The 21,128-nt window shown below is 39.7% G+C and overlaps 1 protein-coding gene across 1 annotated transcript; it reads left to right on the forward strand.

Moving 5' to 3' along the window:
* Positions 1–1,713: 1,713 nt before the first annotated feature.
* ecpas (Ecm29 proteasome adaptor and scaffold) lies at positions 1,714–20,589 on the forward strand. The gene is made up of 49 exons (XM_044190201.1): positions 1,714–1,856; positions 2,642–2,772; positions 3,029–3,145; positions 3,550–3,668; positions 3,885–4,034; positions 4,180–4,357; positions 4,686–4,825; positions 5,081–5,159; positions 5,267–5,386; positions 5,547–5,632; positions 5,742–5,817; positions 5,908–5,957; positions 6,057–6,123; positions 6,294–6,416; positions 6,523–6,626; positions 6,793–6,916; positions 7,032–7,112; positions 7,206–7,422; positions 7,791–7,882; positions 8,104–8,238; positions 8,341–8,512; positions 8,724–8,896; positions 9,105–9,206; positions 9,550–9,673; positions 10,101–10,246; positions 10,744–10,798; positions 10,972–11,086; positions 11,688–11,756; positions 11,901–12,018; positions 12,132–12,299; positions 12,400–12,479; positions 13,032–13,137; positions 13,391–13,438; positions 13,619–13,737; positions 14,260–14,410; positions 14,523–14,588; positions 14,747–14,836; positions 14,972–15,038; positions 15,128–15,219; positions 15,323–15,389; positions 15,499–15,696; positions 16,018–16,229; positions 16,330–16,373; positions 16,462–16,654; positions 16,767–16,914; positions 18,166–18,271; positions 18,433–18,521; positions 18,607–18,678; positions 19,575–20,589. Exons 1-49 carry the CDS (start codon positions 1,835–1,837, stop codon positions 19,712–19,714), a joined length of 5,541 nt encoding a protein of 1,846 aa, XP_044046136.1. The 5' UTR covers positions 1,714–1,834; the 3' UTR covers positions 19,715–20,589.
* The last annotated feature ends 539 nt before the right edge of the window (positions 20,590–21,128 follow it).

A 21,128-nucleotide genomic window follows, 5' to 3' on the forward strand; every position in this document is an offset into this window, starting at 1 on the left:
CTACTCCAGCATGACACTTGCTTTGGCTTCAGTTCATCAGGAAGACCGCATTGACTTTAAGATTTATTTTAACAATTTTGATCAAACTAAGAAAAATGAAATGTAATTATTTAATTATTAATTATTGTAATATTGGTAGAATACCCCAGGTGTTACTGTTAATGATGACTCTGTTTTATTCAAGTGTCCCAGTAAGTCATGACAGTGAGTCAGCATGAAAAATAATAGAGACCCTGAAACTGAAGCAGCTAAATGGAATTCAGCCATCATTAATTTTTTATTATTTTCACCTGTGCTTCTCCTACTGTGACATGTCAAAAGGTCAAATGATGAAGTCAAACAATACATTGACGCAGTCTACTTATCAAACAATAAAGGGGCTGTTACAATGATTGATATGTGCTCTTTTTTCATGTTTTTATGTAAAGACATTCCTCTGGTCTCTGTTATTGTTAATGACTTGTGTCTCTAAATAAAGCTGGAAAAGAAGATCATCAGAAAGAACCGTCCAATGGACTGTTTGACCTCTCACCTTTTTGGAAAGAACAGCAGAGCCTCTGGAACAAAATCAACTTATTAAAAACTAATTAAGATCTTCAACTGCAAACTTGGATTGTTTCAAACACTTGATCAATTACGTATTAACTATAAGTGTCACGCTGGAGGAGGAAATACCAGCCAGAGGGCTTTTTCACAACCTAACAACCCAAGTGTTGTTCTTATGAATGGCTTATAACTAAAGTATAAAGCATAGTACACAATTAACTAACAATTTATAGTCAAGTTACAAATAATATACCATTGATAAAGGGTTCCTTATTATTGGAAAGTGGTACCCAAATGATTACAATCTCAGGCTATGTTGTAAGCATGTATGGCAATGTCATGAACACTAACTCTGGTAATGTCTATATTATTGTAATTTATGTTAGAAGCGTGGATGTGTGTTGATGCGTATATTCGGGAGAAGCAGTATGATCACACACTGTGTTTTTAGATAAGATAAAATTAGATTTGGGATATATATGCTTATATGCTTATAAGATATGAATATAATAAAGCACAAGGGGAAAAGTAACATATATATATATAATACAAACAATATAAGTAAATATGATATTAATATGTGTGTATAACTATGACACACCAGAATATAATAGAATACAGCAACACAGCATAAAAATGATATGACATAATATAGAAAGACAGCATGGTTTATTGTTGTGGTAGTCATAAAGTCCATAAGCATGTAGTGCATTCACATGCATGCCTTTAAGCATAAATAATTATCTTTCCCATGTTTGTTTTTTCAAATCTTATATATTTAGTTCATTTATTTCTCAACATTTGTTTTTTATTTATCATTATTGTATTTTTTTCCTTATTTATTTTTCCTCTCTCTTGCACATACCTGCACACACAACACACTTTCATACATGCCTTCGAACACATACGATACTCCCTCTAAAAAAGGGAGGGAAAAAATAAAATAAAATAAAGCTAAACATATACCAAATATAAAACCCAAATGATAGACATCATAACCTCTGTTTATGTCTCACTGTTTTGTGTTATTGTCTGTATATTCTGTTACATCTATGTCTGTCCAATCTCTCACCTTTTTGTACCATGTCCTATTGCACTAATAAAGTAGTGCTAGTAATATAGGCACTGTCATATGCGCACAAACTCCGGCTATATTTATGTGTACAATACAAAATTGTGATGTTAGCGCCATTGATGTATGTGTGATGAAGCCGTTGCTGAGGAGTGGCTCTGGTGAGTGCAGTGACACTCAGTAAACTGGGAGGGTCGCTAATGACTTTCTGCAAACATGGCTGCCCAGGATGAACTCAGTAAGTTTATCTCTGCGTTATTGGTTATTCATATCTCTTAAAATATTGTATTGGTGGATGTCAAACATATACTGAACAACAGGCCTGCTTCACTGTAACGATCAGGATGATTTTTAAGTGACGATAAAGCTTCCTTCAGGTAAAAACTTGGGGCAGGAACGATGGCTAGCTACTCAGCTATATTGCTAGCTAGAATGCTAACGTCAGGAGGCCGTTTGCCCAGTCATGGTCAAAATGAAACTATCACGTAGGCTATTAATACATTTTTAGTAATCAAAGTTTTAAGATGTAGATTTATAAATTGAATGTTTAGGGCGTTTAGGATTAATTGCGCATGGTGTCACTGGTTGTGAAAAGCCAGTTGTACAGCATAGAGACGATGAAATGCGTGGATAGTGTCTCAGTTGTTGCAGCTAGCTTTTTGGTGAGCCATGCCAAGAGAAAGAAGGCAGGGCTGGGTGATGGTTGCACCAACACAGCAGCTGACAGGACGAGCTTAATAGCCAAACTGGAGCCACATGCACGAGGGACTGTCTGTTTTTAGTTAACTGTTTTAAGTTTGTGTATTTTACTCCCTCTGTATGAAGCTGAAGGTCGCACAGACCTTTGCATGTGGTTGTACTTTCATATTTGAATGGAAAGCTGTTGAAAGCTGTCATATTAATTATAGCAGATGTATTGCTTTAAACAGGCCGTGTTTAGTGTTCATTCTTGGAGTATGACAAATACCACCAAGAAAATGAGACCTAAGAGCTGTTCAAGGTGTTAAATGTGTTTTTTGACAGATCAACTGGAACGTGTGTTCCTTCGCCTGGGCCATGCAGAAACAGATGATCAGCTACAGGACATTATCTCCAAGTTCCTACCCCCTGTGCTCCTCAAACTCTCCAGCGTTCAGGAGGGTGTGCGAAAGAAAGTAAGAAGGGTGTTTCCTATCTCTGTGCCTAGTTAGATTACAATGATCTTTGAGTCTGTGCTTTATAGCTACACCACATAAATATGTGAATAAATTGGAGTGTAATGCCGTCAGAACCTCCCCTCAAATATTAGCTTCTTTTTACCAAGACTTTAGATAAACCCATAAAACTTCCATTGTATAGGTACGGACTCACTTCCTCCTCTTGTTTCATGTAATTAAACCACCAAATCACTTTCTGTACCTCCTCTGCTAGGTAATGGAGTTGTTGGTCCACCTGAACAAGAGGATAAAAAGCCGACCTAAGATTCAGCTACCAGTAGAAACTTTGCTGGTACAGTACCAAGATCCTGCAGCTGCCTCCTTTGTCACAGTAAGAATACAATTTGACAATGTTTATGTCTTATTAGGCCAGAAGTTTAATATACATTGATAATACAATCAAGGAGTAGAGCAATTTCAAGATTTGTAGGTAGGTACATGCTATCCCTGTTGAGAGTATAGTGCAAAAGTAATTACGTATATAATTGATTACTGGTAAGTTAACAAAAAAATTGTTGCAGTAACTAATAACATGTCTGCATCTTTTTTAATACCATATAATAAAAATGGTAGATTGTGTTGTCACTAATGTGGATTGTATACCAGTGCAGCATTTGAAATCTTTATTGATATTTAAGTAGTAATCTGAAACCAATTTTAGATTTTCATTTTGTTTAAGTCGTGGTCTGTAAATTGAAACAGGAGTGGTGATTGTTTAATTTATGTATTTTGTAGAATTTCACCATCATCTACATCAAAATGGGCTACCCACGTCTGGAGGTGGGAAAACAGTGTGAGTTGGCCCCCACTCTTCTTACTGCCATGGAAGGCAAGCCACAGCCACAGCAGGACAGGTGAAGGGACACATACACTCACATACCTTACGATGCACAAGAATATTACAATACTGGATTATAAGAAGTATGTTTTTCAGATACACTCGAGCTTTTGCTTGATTGATACATGTATAAAGTTAAACACAGATGCTGCCTCAGTCCTGTGTATATGGGGCTGGCCCTATCCATTCCTTGTTGCATTATGATTTCACTTCGCTCTCTTTCTTCTCATAGCCTGATGCACCTGCTGATCCCTACTCTTTACCATATGAAGTATCCTGCAGACGTCTCCAAGAATGCTTCTCCATTTAACTTAACTGAAAGGCCAAAGACAGTGCAGCTGCTGCTGGAGTTCATGTTAGATGTTTTACTGATGCCTTATGGGTGAGTTCCTGATGTGTGGTTTGGGTATTGTATGATTGAATGAGGGTCTCAGAATGGCCAAACTCCAGTGAAATGAGTGTATCAGTTGTTTGTCTCAAAGCATTTGAACAAGAAAGCTGACTTGTTCTCTCTTCGGCTCCTCTAGGTTTGTGCTGAATGAGTCTCCGACTCGCCCTGCTCCCTCCTCCTCCCAGGGAAGTTCTACAGACGGGACAGTGGCTGCAGGTGGCCTGGGTCTCCCCCAGCCTCCCCCAGGAATGAGTGTCTATGCTGCCAAGAGGGTGATTGGAGAGGCCCAGTGGAGCGCTGAGCAGCTAGAGCAGGTACAATAACTGAAGCTGGATGATGAGTAGGGGCTCAGTTTGAGGAGGTTATATGTTTGTGTTTGCTTTCTGGACAAAGCTTGACTCTATCCCAAAAGTTGGACCCTCAATCAATTCAAAATGAGATTTCTCTAAAATTAAACGCAGGTTCTGAACACAGCTCAATTCAGAAATTATGTGTTAGCTATCAGTCAATAGCTATACAATACATTTTTAAATTTATGTTTGTGCCATTGTATTTTTAGGGCTGCATAATGATTTGAGTGTATATGGTACGTGTTTGTCTTGAGTATCAGCTAATGATTCCTTCATTGTGTGGTTTCAACAGTGTAAGCTGGGCATAGTGAAGTTCATCGAGGCAAAGCAAGTCCCAGAGGTGGAGACAGTGGTGCACCTGGTGGTGGCGTCAAGCGACACCCGACACAGTGTGGCCACTGCAGCTGATCTGGAGCTGAAGAGCAAGCAGAGGTATGTGAAGGAGCTTGAATCATCTCTGGTTCATATGTGCTTTACAGATGTCATCCACTCAGTAATCTTTCCTCTAACTCATTATGCTATGAATTACCATATTATTAGGTACACCTGTTGATAAAATCATTAATCTCTTCATTCTTTGCCAATAACATTAACAGACTGACCGGCTGGTATCTATATCCATCAGAAAGAAATGCTGAAAGTACAAGCTTTTATTCATATCATTGTACTTGTTTTATTACCTTCCAGCATCATCGATTGGAACAATCCTCTAATTATCAACAAGATGTACAAGGTGTATCTGGGGGATGTTCCTCTTAAAACAAAGGTTTGTAAACTCAACATTTATTTTTCAAGCTTAACCTGTGAGGTTTTAAAAAAAAAAATAATAATAATAATAATTAAGTATATAATACTGTTTTGTATGTGCACTAGGGCGGTAATATGAAGCAAGAGCTGAAACATGAGCCAGTAAGCACAAGAGTCAAACTGAAGATCCTGCCACATCTTCTGCGGTCACGCCTAGCCGCAGAGTGCTTTCCAGCTAATATCCAGGTAGGCTCTTTGTCCATGCTTGTGGGTATATTTGTGTAATCTCAATTTTCAAGGCTCACTTTTGCAGACACACGTTACAGTAAGTCTAGTCGTAGGCTAAATAATTTCAAGGAAATGCTCCAGTGTATGGTACAATCATTTTTTTCCCTTTCCTCCATAGGTTGTGTACGATGGTCTGTTTGGAGCCAACACCAACAACAAACTGCTGTCTCTCACCTTGCAGTTTGTCCATCACATCTGCATGGTGTAAGAAAAGTGCACTTTTCCTTTGTCTAGATGCATCCATGTTTGATTTTTCTCGACAAAGTGTTTTTTACATTTGAAAAATAGTATTTGGGCTTTTTATGTTTTTCAGATGTCCTGACACTAATAAACCTTTGGGACTAATGCTGCTTAATGGTCTCACCAAGCTCATCAATGAATACAAGGAGGTAAAACTACAAATGGCCACGCACGTTTAAACTGTAATTTCATACAGTTTAATTTGATTTATACCTGCTAAACAACATTTGTTCTTGCAGGATCCTAAGTTACTATGTGTTGCCTACTCTGCTGTTGGAAAGCTGTCAAGGTATAATGAAATAATTCTCTTTTTTCCCGTAAACATTGCCAGCTTGGTGTGGGTTTTTAAAAATAAAAAATATTCAACTTTTTATATCCTCTCCTCTAGCCGCATGCCACAGCTGTTCACAAAGGACATTGCACTCGTACAGCAGTTTTTTGAGTCCATGTGCAAGGTGGGAGATCTCACAAAAAATCTGAATGCAATGAAAACTCAGCAGCACACAACAATACATTAAAATATAACCATCAATCAAAGTTTATTTTCTAATACTTTTCTTAGCCTCTATTCCAAGGAGAGCACAGTGGTGTATCTGATATTGATATTTCCAAAATTCTTCTTTAGGAGGAGCCCGATGTCCGTCTTGCCATCCAGGAAGCTTTGTCTATGATGGTTGGAGCTTATTCCAATCTACAGGGGGCGCTGCTGAACCTGATGGAGGCCCTGGTGGCTGCATACATTGGAAAGGTGAGTGTACACGGGCAAAGTAGATATTTGGTTTTTAAAAAAACAAACATGTTGACTAGTTTAGTAACTAGTAAATCAAGCACTCTCGATTATTCTTTTTGGACAGCCGGAGGTGCAAGTTCGCCAGGTGGCCATGAAGTTTGCCAGCACAGTGTTTGGTCCTGATCATGTGCCATCAAGATACCTGCTGCTACTGGCAGCTGGAGACCCGTAAGTCCCAAAACACAAAAAACGTATACATAATGGTAAATACACTGCAACACGAATACACTTTCAGCATTTTAGTGAGCCTTGAAAGCACTTATACCATACACAATAGGATACAAATACGATGGGAGATGGTTAAAACTAAAATGAGGGTGGTTCTGTATTTTAGGAGGGAGGAGGTGTCTGCGGAGGCCCAGAAGGTGCTGAGAGCTTTTCCTACCAAGAGATCGGAGAAGGAGGGACTAAAGCCAATGCCCTCCTTTCCTGACATGGTGGCCTATGTCCAGGAGAAGGTGAGGCTCTGCATATTTTTCATTCTCTCTGGGGCATTACACCCAGGTGACAAGGTGGCCATTTTTGCTAAAAGAAATAATGAATCTCATATCTTTTTGGTCTTGTCATTATCAGGCGGCTCAGAGGATCAAGACTCCGGCTAAGTACATTGTTGGAACCTCTACTATTCCTTTCAACCCATCTGCGTTTGGCGAGGTAAATATTAATTGGTGATCAGCCTGTGACATCTTTGGGGAAGCAAGTTGAGTTTTTTTGCTGCAGACACCTAATTTTCCTAATTTTTTCCAGATCGTGCTCTACCTGAGGATGTGTTTGGCCCACAGCGCTGGGGCCACGCCCATGTCCATGCGCCTGGCAGACATGCAGGATGATGCACCAGCCATCGGCCACTACATCCACACACTGCTGTCCTCTGAGCATCAGTCTCCAGTGTCAAAGGGTTCTGAGGCAAACCCTGTTCATGTCTACATGGATCTGCTGCAGCAGCTGCTGTCTGCTGTAGGGGGTGAGAGAAGTTAACCTGCTCTTTCCTGAGCGCCATTATAATACAGCATCAAGTCAGGTCTCCATTGTTATTATGGGCTTCTTAGAACATTTGAGATGTTTTTTAAGTATCACACGTATCTTATATCAATCACTATGAGTCAGAATCTAGTCTTGAGTTAAGTTCAATGCAGTGGTGCCCAAAGAGCGTTAGTTTTATTGTTTATTGAACCTGTTATAAGTAATGTATTTAGTTATATTGTTTATATGTTGATCTATATGGTGTGGTATTGTAAAAATAAAAACAACAACACAAGAATTGTCATGATAATCATGGTTGGAAACACTCTCCACGTGTTATTTATTGCATTTCTTCATTAATCTCAACAGGAATCCCAGTTATGTACTGTCTACTGGAGGTGGTGTCTGTCTGCCCAGAGAAACTGGCTCCTAGATTTGTTGATAAAATTGACTGGATTAAAGTGAGTATTTCATTTATCTATGTTTTCATTTTGGTGTAGGATGGAGGCAGTTCTACATTGACGTTTATAGTGCTTTGATTCATTAGTGAGATAAGTCAGCACCTCTAAACAATTAGTCCAATCACTTAGCTGTCCTGTGATGTTGTAAAACCATGAGCCTAATTCACATTTCACAACTGTAATGTGCATTCAGCTGTAATAACAGCTGTTTTCTTCTCCAGAGTCTGATGAACACAAATAAGGAGGACATGAGGGAGCTCGCAGCCCAGCTGTATGCTTTGGTGGTTTCCACCATGACTGGCAACGAGCTGGAGATGGCTGTGCACAACCTGGTGAAAATCACCAAAGACAACCATGTATGCCACTTTGTCTCTATGGAGCACTTGATATTAGTTTTATATTTTAAAAGGGTGCATTTTTACTTTGTGCAAATGTTTATTGGTTTTGTTGAAACACAGAGTCCTGAGACTCAGCATGGTGCCATCTTGGCTCTCGGCTACATGGTGGGAAGGTACATGAGCAGGAAGAAAGCTGTCACCTCTAGTGACTCAATGCACGACATGGGGCAGGAAATGAGCATCACCCCCCAAGAAGATCATCAACTTGTTGGCATGGCCACAAAGACAATTGGTATGTAATTATGATTAATTATAATTATTATTGATGTTGAATTCCCATATATTTGCCTAGATTGTGATGAGATGTTAAGAAAATATATATTTTTTTATCTCCTTCCTGTAACAAAACATTTTTAATTTTATTTGCTATTAAATGTTTTGAGTGAACAAATTATTTCTGTCTATATGGGTTCATCCACGTGTGTGTGTGTGTGTCCAACCAGGTTCCTTCCTGGACAGCAGTAGTGCACTGCTGGCTGTAGCAGCTTGTACAGCTCTGGGAGAAATTGGGCGGAATGGCACCCTGCTGATCCCAGCAGAGGGGGAGGGCTTCACCAAACTGTCAATCGTGGAAAACCTGCTGGCTCGCATCCCCTCTGGCAAGGAGAGTACAAAGGTAACCTGGGACTCCACAAGAGTGGTTGTTGTGTATATTTTGTTTAGTGATGACAAGTTAATTAATGGTGTACACTGTGTCCATACTATATTCATCCTTTATGTATTAATGATACATCAGATCTTCAGCTAAAAGATTTGTGACTCATATCCTCTCTATCTTAATTATCTTGTTTGAATCTGTCCCTCTGTCCATGTACGTGGTCCAGATGAAGGAGCGATCAATCCAGACTTTGGGTTACCTACCTGTGGGAGATGGAGACTTCCCTCACCAGAAGAGGCTGCTGCAGGGTCTCATGGACTCAGTAGAAGTATGAAACATACTGACTGACAGTAGCAATATCAATAGCGAAGCAGGGCTTTACAAAGACGAAAAAACAAAAACAGAACAGATTATTTGGAAGTGTTAGTATTAGGCACGAACGGCTTGATTGCTGTAGTAAAACTTTGAGTTGTAAAATTTATTTTGTCTGTGACTTAATGTTTTCTGATTGAGAAACACACAAATACAGTCTTTTTAGCAGAAGTTGGGATTTTTGCAATCCTGAATTAGACTGTATGATCTTCTTTCATTGACATCGTCCCCCTGTGAAACTGTCAAGGGGCTCATTAGTGGAAACATCTCTCGTAATTTTTCCCTTTTTCTCTCTTAAGGCCAAGCAGGTGGAGTTGCAGTTTACAGTTGGAGAGGCTATAACCAGTGCTGCAATAGGCACCAGCTCTGGAGCTGCCAGAGATCCATGGACCTGCACTGAGGACCAGTACAGCCCGCCACACAGTAAGTACTTTCAGTTGTAGTAGTTGAATTGCACTTAAAACAGTTTTTGTACAGGTTTGTACATTTTGGAGTGAAACAGACCTGTATTATAAGTACTAATGGAGTAGGTAATTTCTCAAGCTATGTTCACAAAAATCTGATTTGGTTGTCAAGCTTGTATCAAGACTGTCCACATTGCAATTTTTCAAGTGATCAGATTTGTTGGACTGTGGTTGTCACAGTGAAATGCAAACTGATGAGACATATTTTCTATCTAGCAGCTCTGCATTGCTAGTAATCAGATATCACATATGTAAAAAATTGAATTTGCCTATTTATTGCCTATATAGTCCATTTTTTAAATGCTCCCAAACAAAACATTATAGAAATATTATATGTTATTTTTTATCCCTTAACAACATTTCCACTCTCTTGCTTTCTCTATTAGATGTGAAAAACAATGATGTGGTTCCTTGGGTCCTCAACTCCATCCTGTCCAAGTATATACCCAGCCAGAACCCCCATGTCCGACAGGCCGCCTGCATGTGGCTGCTGTCCCTGGTCAAGAAACTCAGCCAACACAAGGAAATCACAGTGGGTGTATTGTACAACTATATACCTCTGAATCTAATAACAAATAAGTGTCACAGTTCAAAGGAGGAAGAGTGATCACTTAAACAGTAACTAGTTTTTGCAAGCTTCATATGGTTGCTGGAGTAAAGATGAGTTTTAGCCTTTGTGATTTAAAATATTGGTACTTTTCCATGTTTTTGGTGTGTGATATTTCGAGTTAAGACCTTTGCGCACCAAGTCTGGTGCATTTGCCAGGCCATGACCAGTTTTTAATTTGTCAGATGTTAAAAAATAAATACAACCTCATGTTTGGGCTATTAGTTTATACACCAAACCTGAAACTGTCCTTTATCATTAAATAGTTTCGGAACGCTTTTCTGTATTTTTTTTTTCATATTCGGGACAATGCTCACAAAAGGTGTTCTCTGTATTTATTAATGATCTTTAGTTGTGAAATATTTATTACAAATTTTGTTTGTAATACAAATAATTTCCTTCTTCTGCCTTTACTCCTACAGTCCCATTTGAAGGAGATTCAGGTGGCGTTCATCTCTGTTCTCTCAGACCCTGACGGTAAGAAGAGAGTTCTGTCTAACCTGACTGTTAGATTGATCTGCTCATTACTTACACCAGCCTGTGCTTTTCAAATGTACCTGTGCAACATTACAAAACAAGCAGCTGCCACCCCTTGCTCACTGTCCTTTTCTCAATTCTTCATCCATCCATCTTTTTCTTCTTTCATGTAGAGTTGAGTCAGGATGTGGCGTCCAAAGGCCTGGGCCTTGTCTATGAGATGGGAGGAGAGGGCGACCAACAGAAACTGGTGTCCACCCTGGTGGAAACACTCATGACTGGCAAAAGGTGAGTGGATGGTCGAGTAAAGGCGGAATGAATGAAGCAAGAGAGAGAATCACAGGAGGTTGTAGTGTCCTTTCTGTAGGGGGAGAAGAAATAAGGTCAGAACGTCTTCAGTGTATGATGATATTGTTAAAAATGTCCCTTTTCCAATATTTTACACATTGATATCGTAGTTTGACAATTGCAGTCCATTTGTCCTTGGTTGAAAGGTTTGCCTGCAGCCATTTCTATGTGATGACCTTCTTGCAGCCAAAAGTATTTTAAAGAGATACTCATCTTGTGCCACAAGTTTTCTGGGATTTTTTCCAGATATAATGTGACAAAACAGCGATCGACTTCTATTCCAGATCTCTCTTAAGGTTTTATTTGCTGTTTTTTTTTTTTCTTATATCTTTCCCCTCTGGCCTCAGGAACACTGTAATGGCCCTGACCATTGTAATCATTGTAACTATTGTAATTATAGTAACCATTATGATCATTGTAATTATGGTAATCTAGCAGTTTAGTTCATTCTGTTGCACTCTTTGCAACTTGTTCTGAAAATGAATGTCACGTTTTTAGTGTATATAGGTATTGTTAAATTCTTATTTATCTTTGCAAACAGAGTGAAACATGCTGTTTCGGAAGATACAGAGGTGTTCCAAGGAGAAGGTTTGGGGAAAACACCTGATGGGTAAGTCACATGTCACCACTATTAGACATTTCTTGCTCTTTTATTAGTCCGAATGTAATGAAAATACTAAAAATGTCTATTTGTGTGGATTCTGTGTGTGTAAATTGACCTTATTCTCCCTCTTGCATTGATGGTTTCTGACAGTCACGGCCTGACCACATACAAGGAGCTCTGCTCATTGGCCAGCGACCTGAACCAACCAGATCTCGTCTACAAGTTCATGAACCTGGCCAATCATCATGCCATGTGGAACTCCCGCAAGGTATCATGCTCATGCATCATACTCATCCTCTTTCCCATCCATCACATCTGCCAGTTTTCCTACTATCTGGGGTTATCTCACCCTTCCTTCCACCTGACCTCTCCTCCTTTCAGGGAGCAGCTTTTGGTTTCCACATGATCGCAGCCAAAGCCGGGGAGCAGCTGGCTCCATTCCTGCCCCAGCTTGTGCCCCGCCTTTACCGCTACCAGTTTGACCCCAACCTGAGCATTCGCCAGGCCATGACCAGCATCTGGGATGCCTTGGTCACTGATAAGACCCTGGTAGGAACTGAGTCTTGTACATGCACAAAAATACATCCTCATGCATATACAACAAATGGAAAGTAATGTGAGCATGTTTGTTTGTTCTGATTTGTTCAAGGTGGATAAGTATCTTAAGGAGATTCTGCAGGATGTCATTTCCAACTTGACCAGTAACACCTGGAGAGTGCGCGAATCCAGGTAGAATAACAATATGCATACTAAACATCAATCTTGTAAAAATGAAGATTATTAATACTGTTATTATCTACTTTTTTTACTTTCATCAATTTATTTAGCCTCAATTGATTGGGTGAGAAGGCTAAAGGCTCAAAGACTTAGTCTCTTCTTAGTTTTTTCTTTTTTTCTTTTGCAACTTGAAATGGGCAACACAATATTTGTACAGGAACAGGGTCTAACATGTAAAGTGTTACATTTTAATGGCACATATACGTGTATATATAGTTTTTTCAGTATTTTACATATTGATATGATAGTTTTAAGGTAAAGATCTTTTGCTCCATACTGTTTATTTTATTGACAGTTGCAGTCACTGTAATGACCCTGATCGTTGTAATTATTGTAATTATAGTAACCATTATGATCATTGTAATCATGGTAATCTAGCACTTCATTCATTCTTCTGTTACACTCATCGCAACTTGTTCTGAAAATTAATGTCAGCTGGAAGCCTACGCTGTAATGTAAAAGTCAGAAAAAATATTGTATTTGATGAAATTATTTTCCCTCCAGCTGCCTGGCCCTGAATGACCTGATTCGTGGCCGCCAAGCTGATGACCTCATTGATCACCTGGCAGAAATTTGGGAGACACTGTTCAGAGTCCTTGATGACATCAAGGTGAGCAGGAAATGATCACAATCAGTGTTGCTTTAATTTACTGAGAGCAACAGACGTAATTTGGTAATAGTTGTGACACATTGTAAAAAAAACTATAGGATTAACACACTATATGACGAATCGTATAAGGATATCATATAGAGTAGACATGACTACACTACACTATAAACACATTACAATTAGAGATTCAGGTTTGATTTCTTTCATTATTTAGTAATGTGATTCTGACATTCTGTGTCATTTTGCATTTCAGGAATCCGTGAGGAAAGCTGCAGACTTAACATTGAAGACCCTCAGTAAGGTAAAGTTGTTTGTCACAATATATATTGGCCTGTGTGTGTATATCTTTGTTTGTATGTACACGTGCAAGTGTCTGTTTCTCTCTCTCTCTCTCTCTCTCTCTCTCTCTCTCTCTCTCTCTCTCTCTCTCTCTCTCTCTCTCTCTCTCTCTCTCTCTCTCTCTCTCTCTCTCTCTCTCCAGGTGTGTACTCGTATGTGTGAGTCTACAGGCTCTGCAGCCCAGAGAACTGTGGCGGTACTGTTACCTACCCTGCTGGAAAAAGGCATTGTTAGCAATGTTTCAGAGGTCCGCTCACTAAGGTAACATCGCCCTCCATCGATGTGGTCTTGGTTTTCCTGTGTGACCTTGCTTTGAAGATGCTTTATGCCTGTCAGTCAAATACAAAACTAACATTTTAGTAGTGGGGGTAGACTGAAAACTGATGTTTTTTTAAGCTTAACAGCTTAAAACTCAGCCCATGTTGAAAGTTGCGTTTTACCCACTGTTTTTGTTCAACCACAGCAAAATGAAACCAGATGTTTAGCAACTTACAGTTTACCTACATATGATCCTGCAAAGATAAAGTTGCTAACAGGCAATTTCTTAGTCAGTATTGTCGATGAATTGCCAATTTATTTGTCTGTTTGAGTCATTGAACCCCTGTTCATTAAAATCACCAAGGCAACGAGAATTTACCGTTGCAGTTTTCTAACATGTCATGATGTTGAGCAGTATGGCTTTTTTTGTTTGTCTTTCAGTCACCACATTACTGGGTTGTAATTTTGTGCCATAGCATTGTCTGCCTTGTTCTCTCTGGGCCATTCTATTTTATTCCCCACCAGTATCCAGACCCTGGTGAAGATTAGCAAGACTGCTGGTGCCAGACTAAAGCCTCACGCTTCCCGGTTGATCCCGGCCCTGCTGGAGGCCCTCAGCACCCTGGAGCCTCAGGTCCTCAACTACCTCAGTCTCAGAGCCACAGAGCAGGAAAAGGTAACCTTAGCTGTCTGCTGCATCTTCCACCCAAGTCTGGTAACCAAAACCTGTAAATTTTATCACGTTAGACTCCACATTGTCATGAGTTGTGTTCTTTCTGCCTCTCTAGAGTGCCATGGATGCAGCCAGGCTGAGTGCTGCCAAGTCCTCTCCAATGATGGAGACCATTAACATGGTAAGAAAAACATATTAATTTCCTTGACCTTTGGGGTTTTTAAACCCAGTTCCTAGGTGTCACAGGAAAGAATATGAAGTTTTCTACTTGACAAAACATGTTAAAAGCCAGTGAGATCTGTTTTGTAAGGATCTGTCTTGTGCTATCCCTGTGCTCAGTGTCTGCAGCACCTTGATGTTTCTGTGCTGGGAGAACTGGTTCCCAGGCTCTGTGAGCTGCTCAAGAGTGGAGTAGGCTTGGGCACCAAGGTAGACACGCACTTCTGTAGTTGTTAATTCTTAGATTGTCTGTAAACGGTTCATGTTTTGATAGTCTTTGAAATCCACCTGTTTCTTGTGTGTATCAAGTCAGCCTATTTATGTTTGTCTCTTTTCTTGGCTTAGGGTGGCTGCGCTAGTGTAATTGTTTCACTCACAGTGCAGTGCCCCCAGGACCTCACCCCGTACTCAGGTAAAGCACAAGTATCTTCATCTGTTCCTGTAATGTGTTTACTGTTTGGTGCAAGTGAACTAACGACAAAGATGTGTTGGTGTTTCCAGGTAAACTGATGAGTGCCCTGCTGAATGGTATCCATGACCGGAGCACTGTAGTACAGAAACAATTTGCCTTTGCTTTGGGACACCTAGTCAGGGTAAGCACCACATTTGTTAAGCAATCTTATTACATTAATTATACTATAGTTTGTTCTCAGTGACTCAGTAAGCATGTGTTGTTGTACTTGTCTTTCCCATCAGACAGCAAAAGACAGCAGTGTAGAGAAACTACTACTGAAGCTCAACAGCTGGTATTTGGAGAAAGAAGGTAAGACAGAAAATCTACCATTTTTCCTCAAAATATAATGACTTTGTATGTGCATTAAACTAAACAGTAACTCTTCTACTCTATTTCCTCAACTCTCTCTCACTCCCAGAGCCGGTGTACAAGTCATCATGTGCATTGACCGTGCACGCCATCAGCCACTACAGTCCTGATGTGCTCAAGAGCCATGCAGGAGTGGCTCTGCCGCTGGCCTTCCTGGGTATGCATCAGGCGCCAGGTCCTGATGAGGAGAAAGGAGAGAGCCATGACGCCACGCTGTGGGCTGAGGTGTGGCAGGAGAATGTCCCAGGTGAAAAATACAGTATAAATACAATAAGATCTACTTGATAAAATAGTGACACAAACACATTATTAAAGAACACCAGCTGATTCAATCCCTTGGTCAACAAAATTATTCTTATTTTGTTTATAGAATGAATTAATAGAACTAATAAATGACAAAATACTTTAATTAAATATTTTATATAGTGCATATATAGCATTTTGGAATATAGATATACATTAAAAACACAGCCCAATCATAACATCTATGTGTTTTGTTGTTGCGATATAATAACCTTTTATTCTTCAAAATAAGACTTTTTTTCTTCGACTTTTTCTTTAATTCTAGGAAGCTTTGGAGGCATCAGACTCTACATGACAGAGCTGATCGCTATCACACAGAAGGCACTGCAGTCCCAGTCCTGGAAGATGAAGGCTCAGGGTGCAGCTGCCATGGCAACCGTTGCAAAGGAACAGACAGGCTCATTGGTGGCACCACACCTTGGCATGGTGCTAACAGCTTTAATGCAGGGACTATCTGGACGCACATGGGCTGGCAAGGTAACGACTGCTTATACAACAGCAGAGCACAGAAATGACAAAGAAATTGTTTGTAATTGTAAAAATGGTTTTATATTTATTTATTTTCTTTTTGTTTCAGGAGGAGCTATTGAAAGCTATCGGATCAGTAGTCTCCAAATGCAGGTGAGACTCTTTGCAGAACTTTTTTTCCCATTAATGACAAGATTCATTTACTGGTTTTTATTGCTTCCATTATTCCTCTGGCTTTTAGCACGGAGCTGCAGAAGCCTTGCACAGGCCAACCCACCATCTCTGAGGTGCTGGAGGTTGTGTTGAAGGAATGTCGTAAGGAGAGTCTGGTGTACAAAATGGCCGCTCTGCGCTGTGCTGGAGACGCGCTTCACAGCAGCAAGGAAGACAGTTTCAGCGACATGGCTGAGATCCTTGTCCCTCTGATCAAGAAGGTTTAATCACATCTGCTCGTTTGATATTGCCTGTTTGTTATTATAGCACCATATTTGAAGACATTACTGCATTTTAAGAAGCTTTTTAAAATATCTTCTCAATTCCAAACAGAGCTGCCCAGAAAGCGGCGGTGCATCACCGAGGTCACTGGAGGATGATGATGATAGAGATGTGAAGGAGAAAGAGCTGCAGACAGAAGCTCTGATCTGTGCTTTTGAGACTCTTGGGAAGGCTTGGCCCAGGAACCCACAGACTCAGGGTAAGTTACGGCTTGTTCTCAGAACAGACGCAACTGGACCACTGCTCAGATTTAACAAGTTCACTGGTTCAGGGAAATTAATAAACCCTAAACCACATTTTTCCAAGCTGTACACTTGTTTGACATATTGTATATCATGTCTGGTGAAAAATATAAATTCTGGACACTAGTTAACATTCCCACAACAATATTATGCAGCAAGGTTTCAGGCATAAAATCATTTTCATTTCCTTTACCCTCTTTTTGGAGTTGAACACCTTGCTGTACTCACTCTTCCAGTTGCTGCTCATGTAGCAGACAACACTTGTTCCTTTGAACCTTGAACCATGACCCCATCCCAATTTGTGATGGTCCTCATACTGCACTAGCGTACGGAATCAGATCCAAACTATTATTCTTGCCTGCCCCCAATAGAGATGGGTGGATCAATTGATGCTAGAATACTGTTCTTTACATTTTGCAGTATTTCTCTTCACAGACATTTTGGCATTGTTGCTGTGATTATGACTGATTACATTCTCCCCATTGTCTATTTTATTGAACTTTAAGATGTGTGTATTGATATGCTTTAGGAATATTCCCATTCTATTACTTATCACTAAAGATTATCCAAAAAATAGTGGGCCTTTTAAAGTTTTTTCTATTATTCACGAGGACTAAGATGAAGTGAAACGTGATAGATCTATTAATTTAAGACAAGTGAGAAAGGTTTAAAGTTTGCCAAATGCCATGTAGACAAAAGTAGAAGCTGCATCATGCCACTCCAATACCACACCAATATTTCTTCCATTTACTCCACCACCTCCAAAATCTTAAAGGGATAGTTTGGAATTTTTGAAGTGGGGTTGTATGAGGTACTTATTCATAGTCGTCTATTACCTACAGTAGATGGCGGTGGGCACACCCCCAGTGTAGAGTAGCAGACAGGAGCCCTTTTTTAGGTGGCTAAAATACATTGCTGCTGACCCCGTCCACAGCAGTAGGTTGCTTTGCTTCCGTGTCGGTACTCCTGTCTGCTTCTCAAAACTGGGGGCGTCCTGATTGCTATCTACTGTAGGTAATACACTGACTATGGATAAGTACCTCATACAACCCCACTTCAAAAAACTCCAAACTATCCCTTTAACTTGAAGAGACTCAGATGCCATAGTGTTACTGTCAGTGATGTAGGCTAAATAGGTGGGTTGGCTGCTGGGGAGCTGAGATGTGGCCCTTATGAAGTAATGTTTTGAACATTGTGTCTGTCTGTAGCTCGTTTCCAGGTGGAGGTGTGCAATCTAATGTGTGAGAAGCTCAAGCTAAGCACCTGGAAAGTCCAGCTTGCTGTCCTACAGTCCATGAAGGCATACTTCCAGGGGTAAGGACCAAACAAAGTATAGCCTTGCTAACATTTTCTTGTAATTTCTTCTTTGAAATGAACCTTGAACCCCCGAATGAATCCACCTGATCAATGTGTGCTTACAATATACATTTCTCATTAGTTTTTTGGGTTTATACATGAGCTGCTTTTCTCCGTAGGTTATTGCTGCTAGAAAAAGGCAGTGAAGACTTCAATGCATTGTCGCAGATCCTCACAGAGACCTGTGCTGCTCTCACTTACCCTTTAGGTAAGAGTCTCACAACTCAAAGTGTACTGAATTAGTCAAATTTGCCTGCATTTCATCACCATATTTGTATTGTTTTTTTATTCAGAAAACAAAAGTTACTCCTCTGTGAGGACAGAGGCCTTGTCAGTTGTGGATCTGATCGTAAAGAGAACTGGAGGTAAGTACTAAATGCTACTAAGATTGTCTTAAAGTGTATTGTTCTTCAGTTGTGATTGATGGAGTTCATTTTGAACGTGAGTAAATGAAAAGGTTTGTCTGCAGGGGCAGTTTCTCTTCTGGATGTACAATATATTCATACAATTTTAGGCAGCTTTATGGTAACATATCCTCTGAGAGAACTTGAATATGATATATTTTTGCACATTGTTTCCACTAACTGTCAGAGTGCAAATGGTTTCATGTAGCCAGACTGTTTTCCTGTTCCTTGTAAAAGCCTTCCTGTTCTTGCTTTAGGAATTTTTATTAGCTACAGCATGGATCAGGGGATAGCAATGTCAGGCAGTGCACTATTACTTTGTTCCAGACTGAAATATCTTAACAAATATTGGACGGATTGCCATGAAATTTGGAAAATTGATCCTAATGACTTGTGACCTAGTGATTGCCTGACTTTGACTCGAGCACAACCATCAGGTTCATATTTGTGGTTTTGAGTAAAATATCTGGACAGCTATTACATGGATTGCCATGAAATTTGGTACAGACATTCATGGTCCCCACGGGGTGAATTGTAATAATTTTGCCTGTAGCCCCATCATCAGGTTAAAATTTCCATTTGTCCAATACTTTGATTTAATATCAAATACCTGAAAAACTAAATGTTTGAAATCTAACCACAGATTTTTAATAATAGAGACTGTGAATTCCAATGCAGAGCTATTGCCATTTGTTTATTTTAGTTCATGGTTGATATGAGAGATATGTTTAGAATTACTGTCTTGTAATATACTAATTGTTTTCAGTTTCACATTTCTCACAGATGTATATGTACTGTATGTATCACTTATTATTGATCACTGAGGAAATATTCTTGTGCCTGTGTGATGTTAACAGAGAGTGAACAGTGGGACTGTGTGTCTGTGAAGAGTCGGGAGCAGCTGCAGCGCTCCCTGTCAACGCTGCAGTCCGACAGCAGACCTGACCTGAGGGATAAAGCCCAGGAGCTGCGCAGACACATCCAGAGCCAACCCTGAGCGCACACACACACACACACACACACACACACACACACAGCTCACCGAGCCAGCCAGATACATGAAGTCAGAGTACAACAAAATAGAACATCAACAACAGTAAAACAAAACACATCGCACACTCCTCTGTCTGACCTCTTTCGTGCAGTTATCTTCTCTTAAACATATTCACAAATCTCTCAATAATTGCATTACTTATCCATATTACCTGTGAGCTTTGAAGCTGGCTTTGGGCAAGAGACTGCTCCACTCAAGCTGACGGACTGATTCACATTTGTGGCTGACAAAGCTTGACTATGAAGCTTGAAGAGACTACAATAACACAACTTGCTCTGAGTCTGAACTCCCAGTGACAGTGGTGAAGGGCAAGGCTATTATTGTAATGACAAGTTTTTTTTTTTGGTTCATTTAAATGGACAGTAAAATAATGATAATAAATGCTATATAAACCAATGTGTTGGGTTTGTGGACGCTGTATACCTATAGCCCCAAAATGGGGACTACACTTTACTACTGTTGTGGGTTTGCCTGCTCATTAAATGTCAGAACAGCAGGTTGTACACCTTAGCTAACGCAGACGGTTGACTAGTCAGCTCTCGTTCGAAGTTGCACTTTTCAAGGGTGTGGACTCTTCCTCACTATTTTACCACTGCTGTGGAGTAGTGGTGAAAGAACTGAGGCACTGGAGATATATCTCTCTGTGTCCTGTAAATGGTGTTGTTTCTCCTGTTTGCAAGGTGAAAGAGCAAGACAACAGCCAATTTTGTCAAGTCTTGAATAAAAATAAAAAAAACAACCCTGCTGTTAAGTTGAAAGTGATGCTATTGTTGTTTGAATTTGTCCCTGATAAAATAAAGCTACATTGACTATTTGGACAAGTGACTTTCTTTTGTCTTAATAAAGAATGATAGTTAAACATTTAGTTTTTAAATCAAAGCAACAAGTTGATGTCAAATGAGGGGCTGAGGAAGTCATGTACAAACATACAGTAATGAAAGTTTCAGAGGTCACTGAAATGTAACTCTAAACTTGTCATTCAAAAACAATGCCATGCAATTTAGTTGTATTTTCTGTTTTTTGTTACAGTTTCTTTTGCATCCAGGTTCACCTAACAGCCAATCAAATGTTATGACTTTTAATTACTACCAGACACAACTGGAAATTACTGATACTAATCCAAAGCAAACAATCCACCATGAGTTATTTAAGGAAGACAAGATTATGTTCCAAAGGGGGGAAATGGGTGCTCAACCTCAAAAATATAAATCAATTATCAGATAACTTAATTTCAAGATTTGCGGTACAACATTATAGTATATGCAAGAATCGTGTATATTTGAGGTAGTTAAGTGTTACTATACTGTTGTACAGTGAATATCAACTTTACAGTAAATGTCATTGGATTTTTTTAAAG

Source organism: Siniperca chuatsi, linkage group LG3 (genome assembly GCF_020085105.1).
Source record: "Siniperca chuatsi isolate FFG_IHB_CAS linkage group LG3, ASM2008510v1, whole genome shotgun sequence".
NCBI classification, from domain to species: domain Eukaryota; kingdom Metazoa; phylum Chordata; class Actinopteri; order Centrarchiformes; family Sinipercidae; genus Siniperca; species Siniperca chuatsi.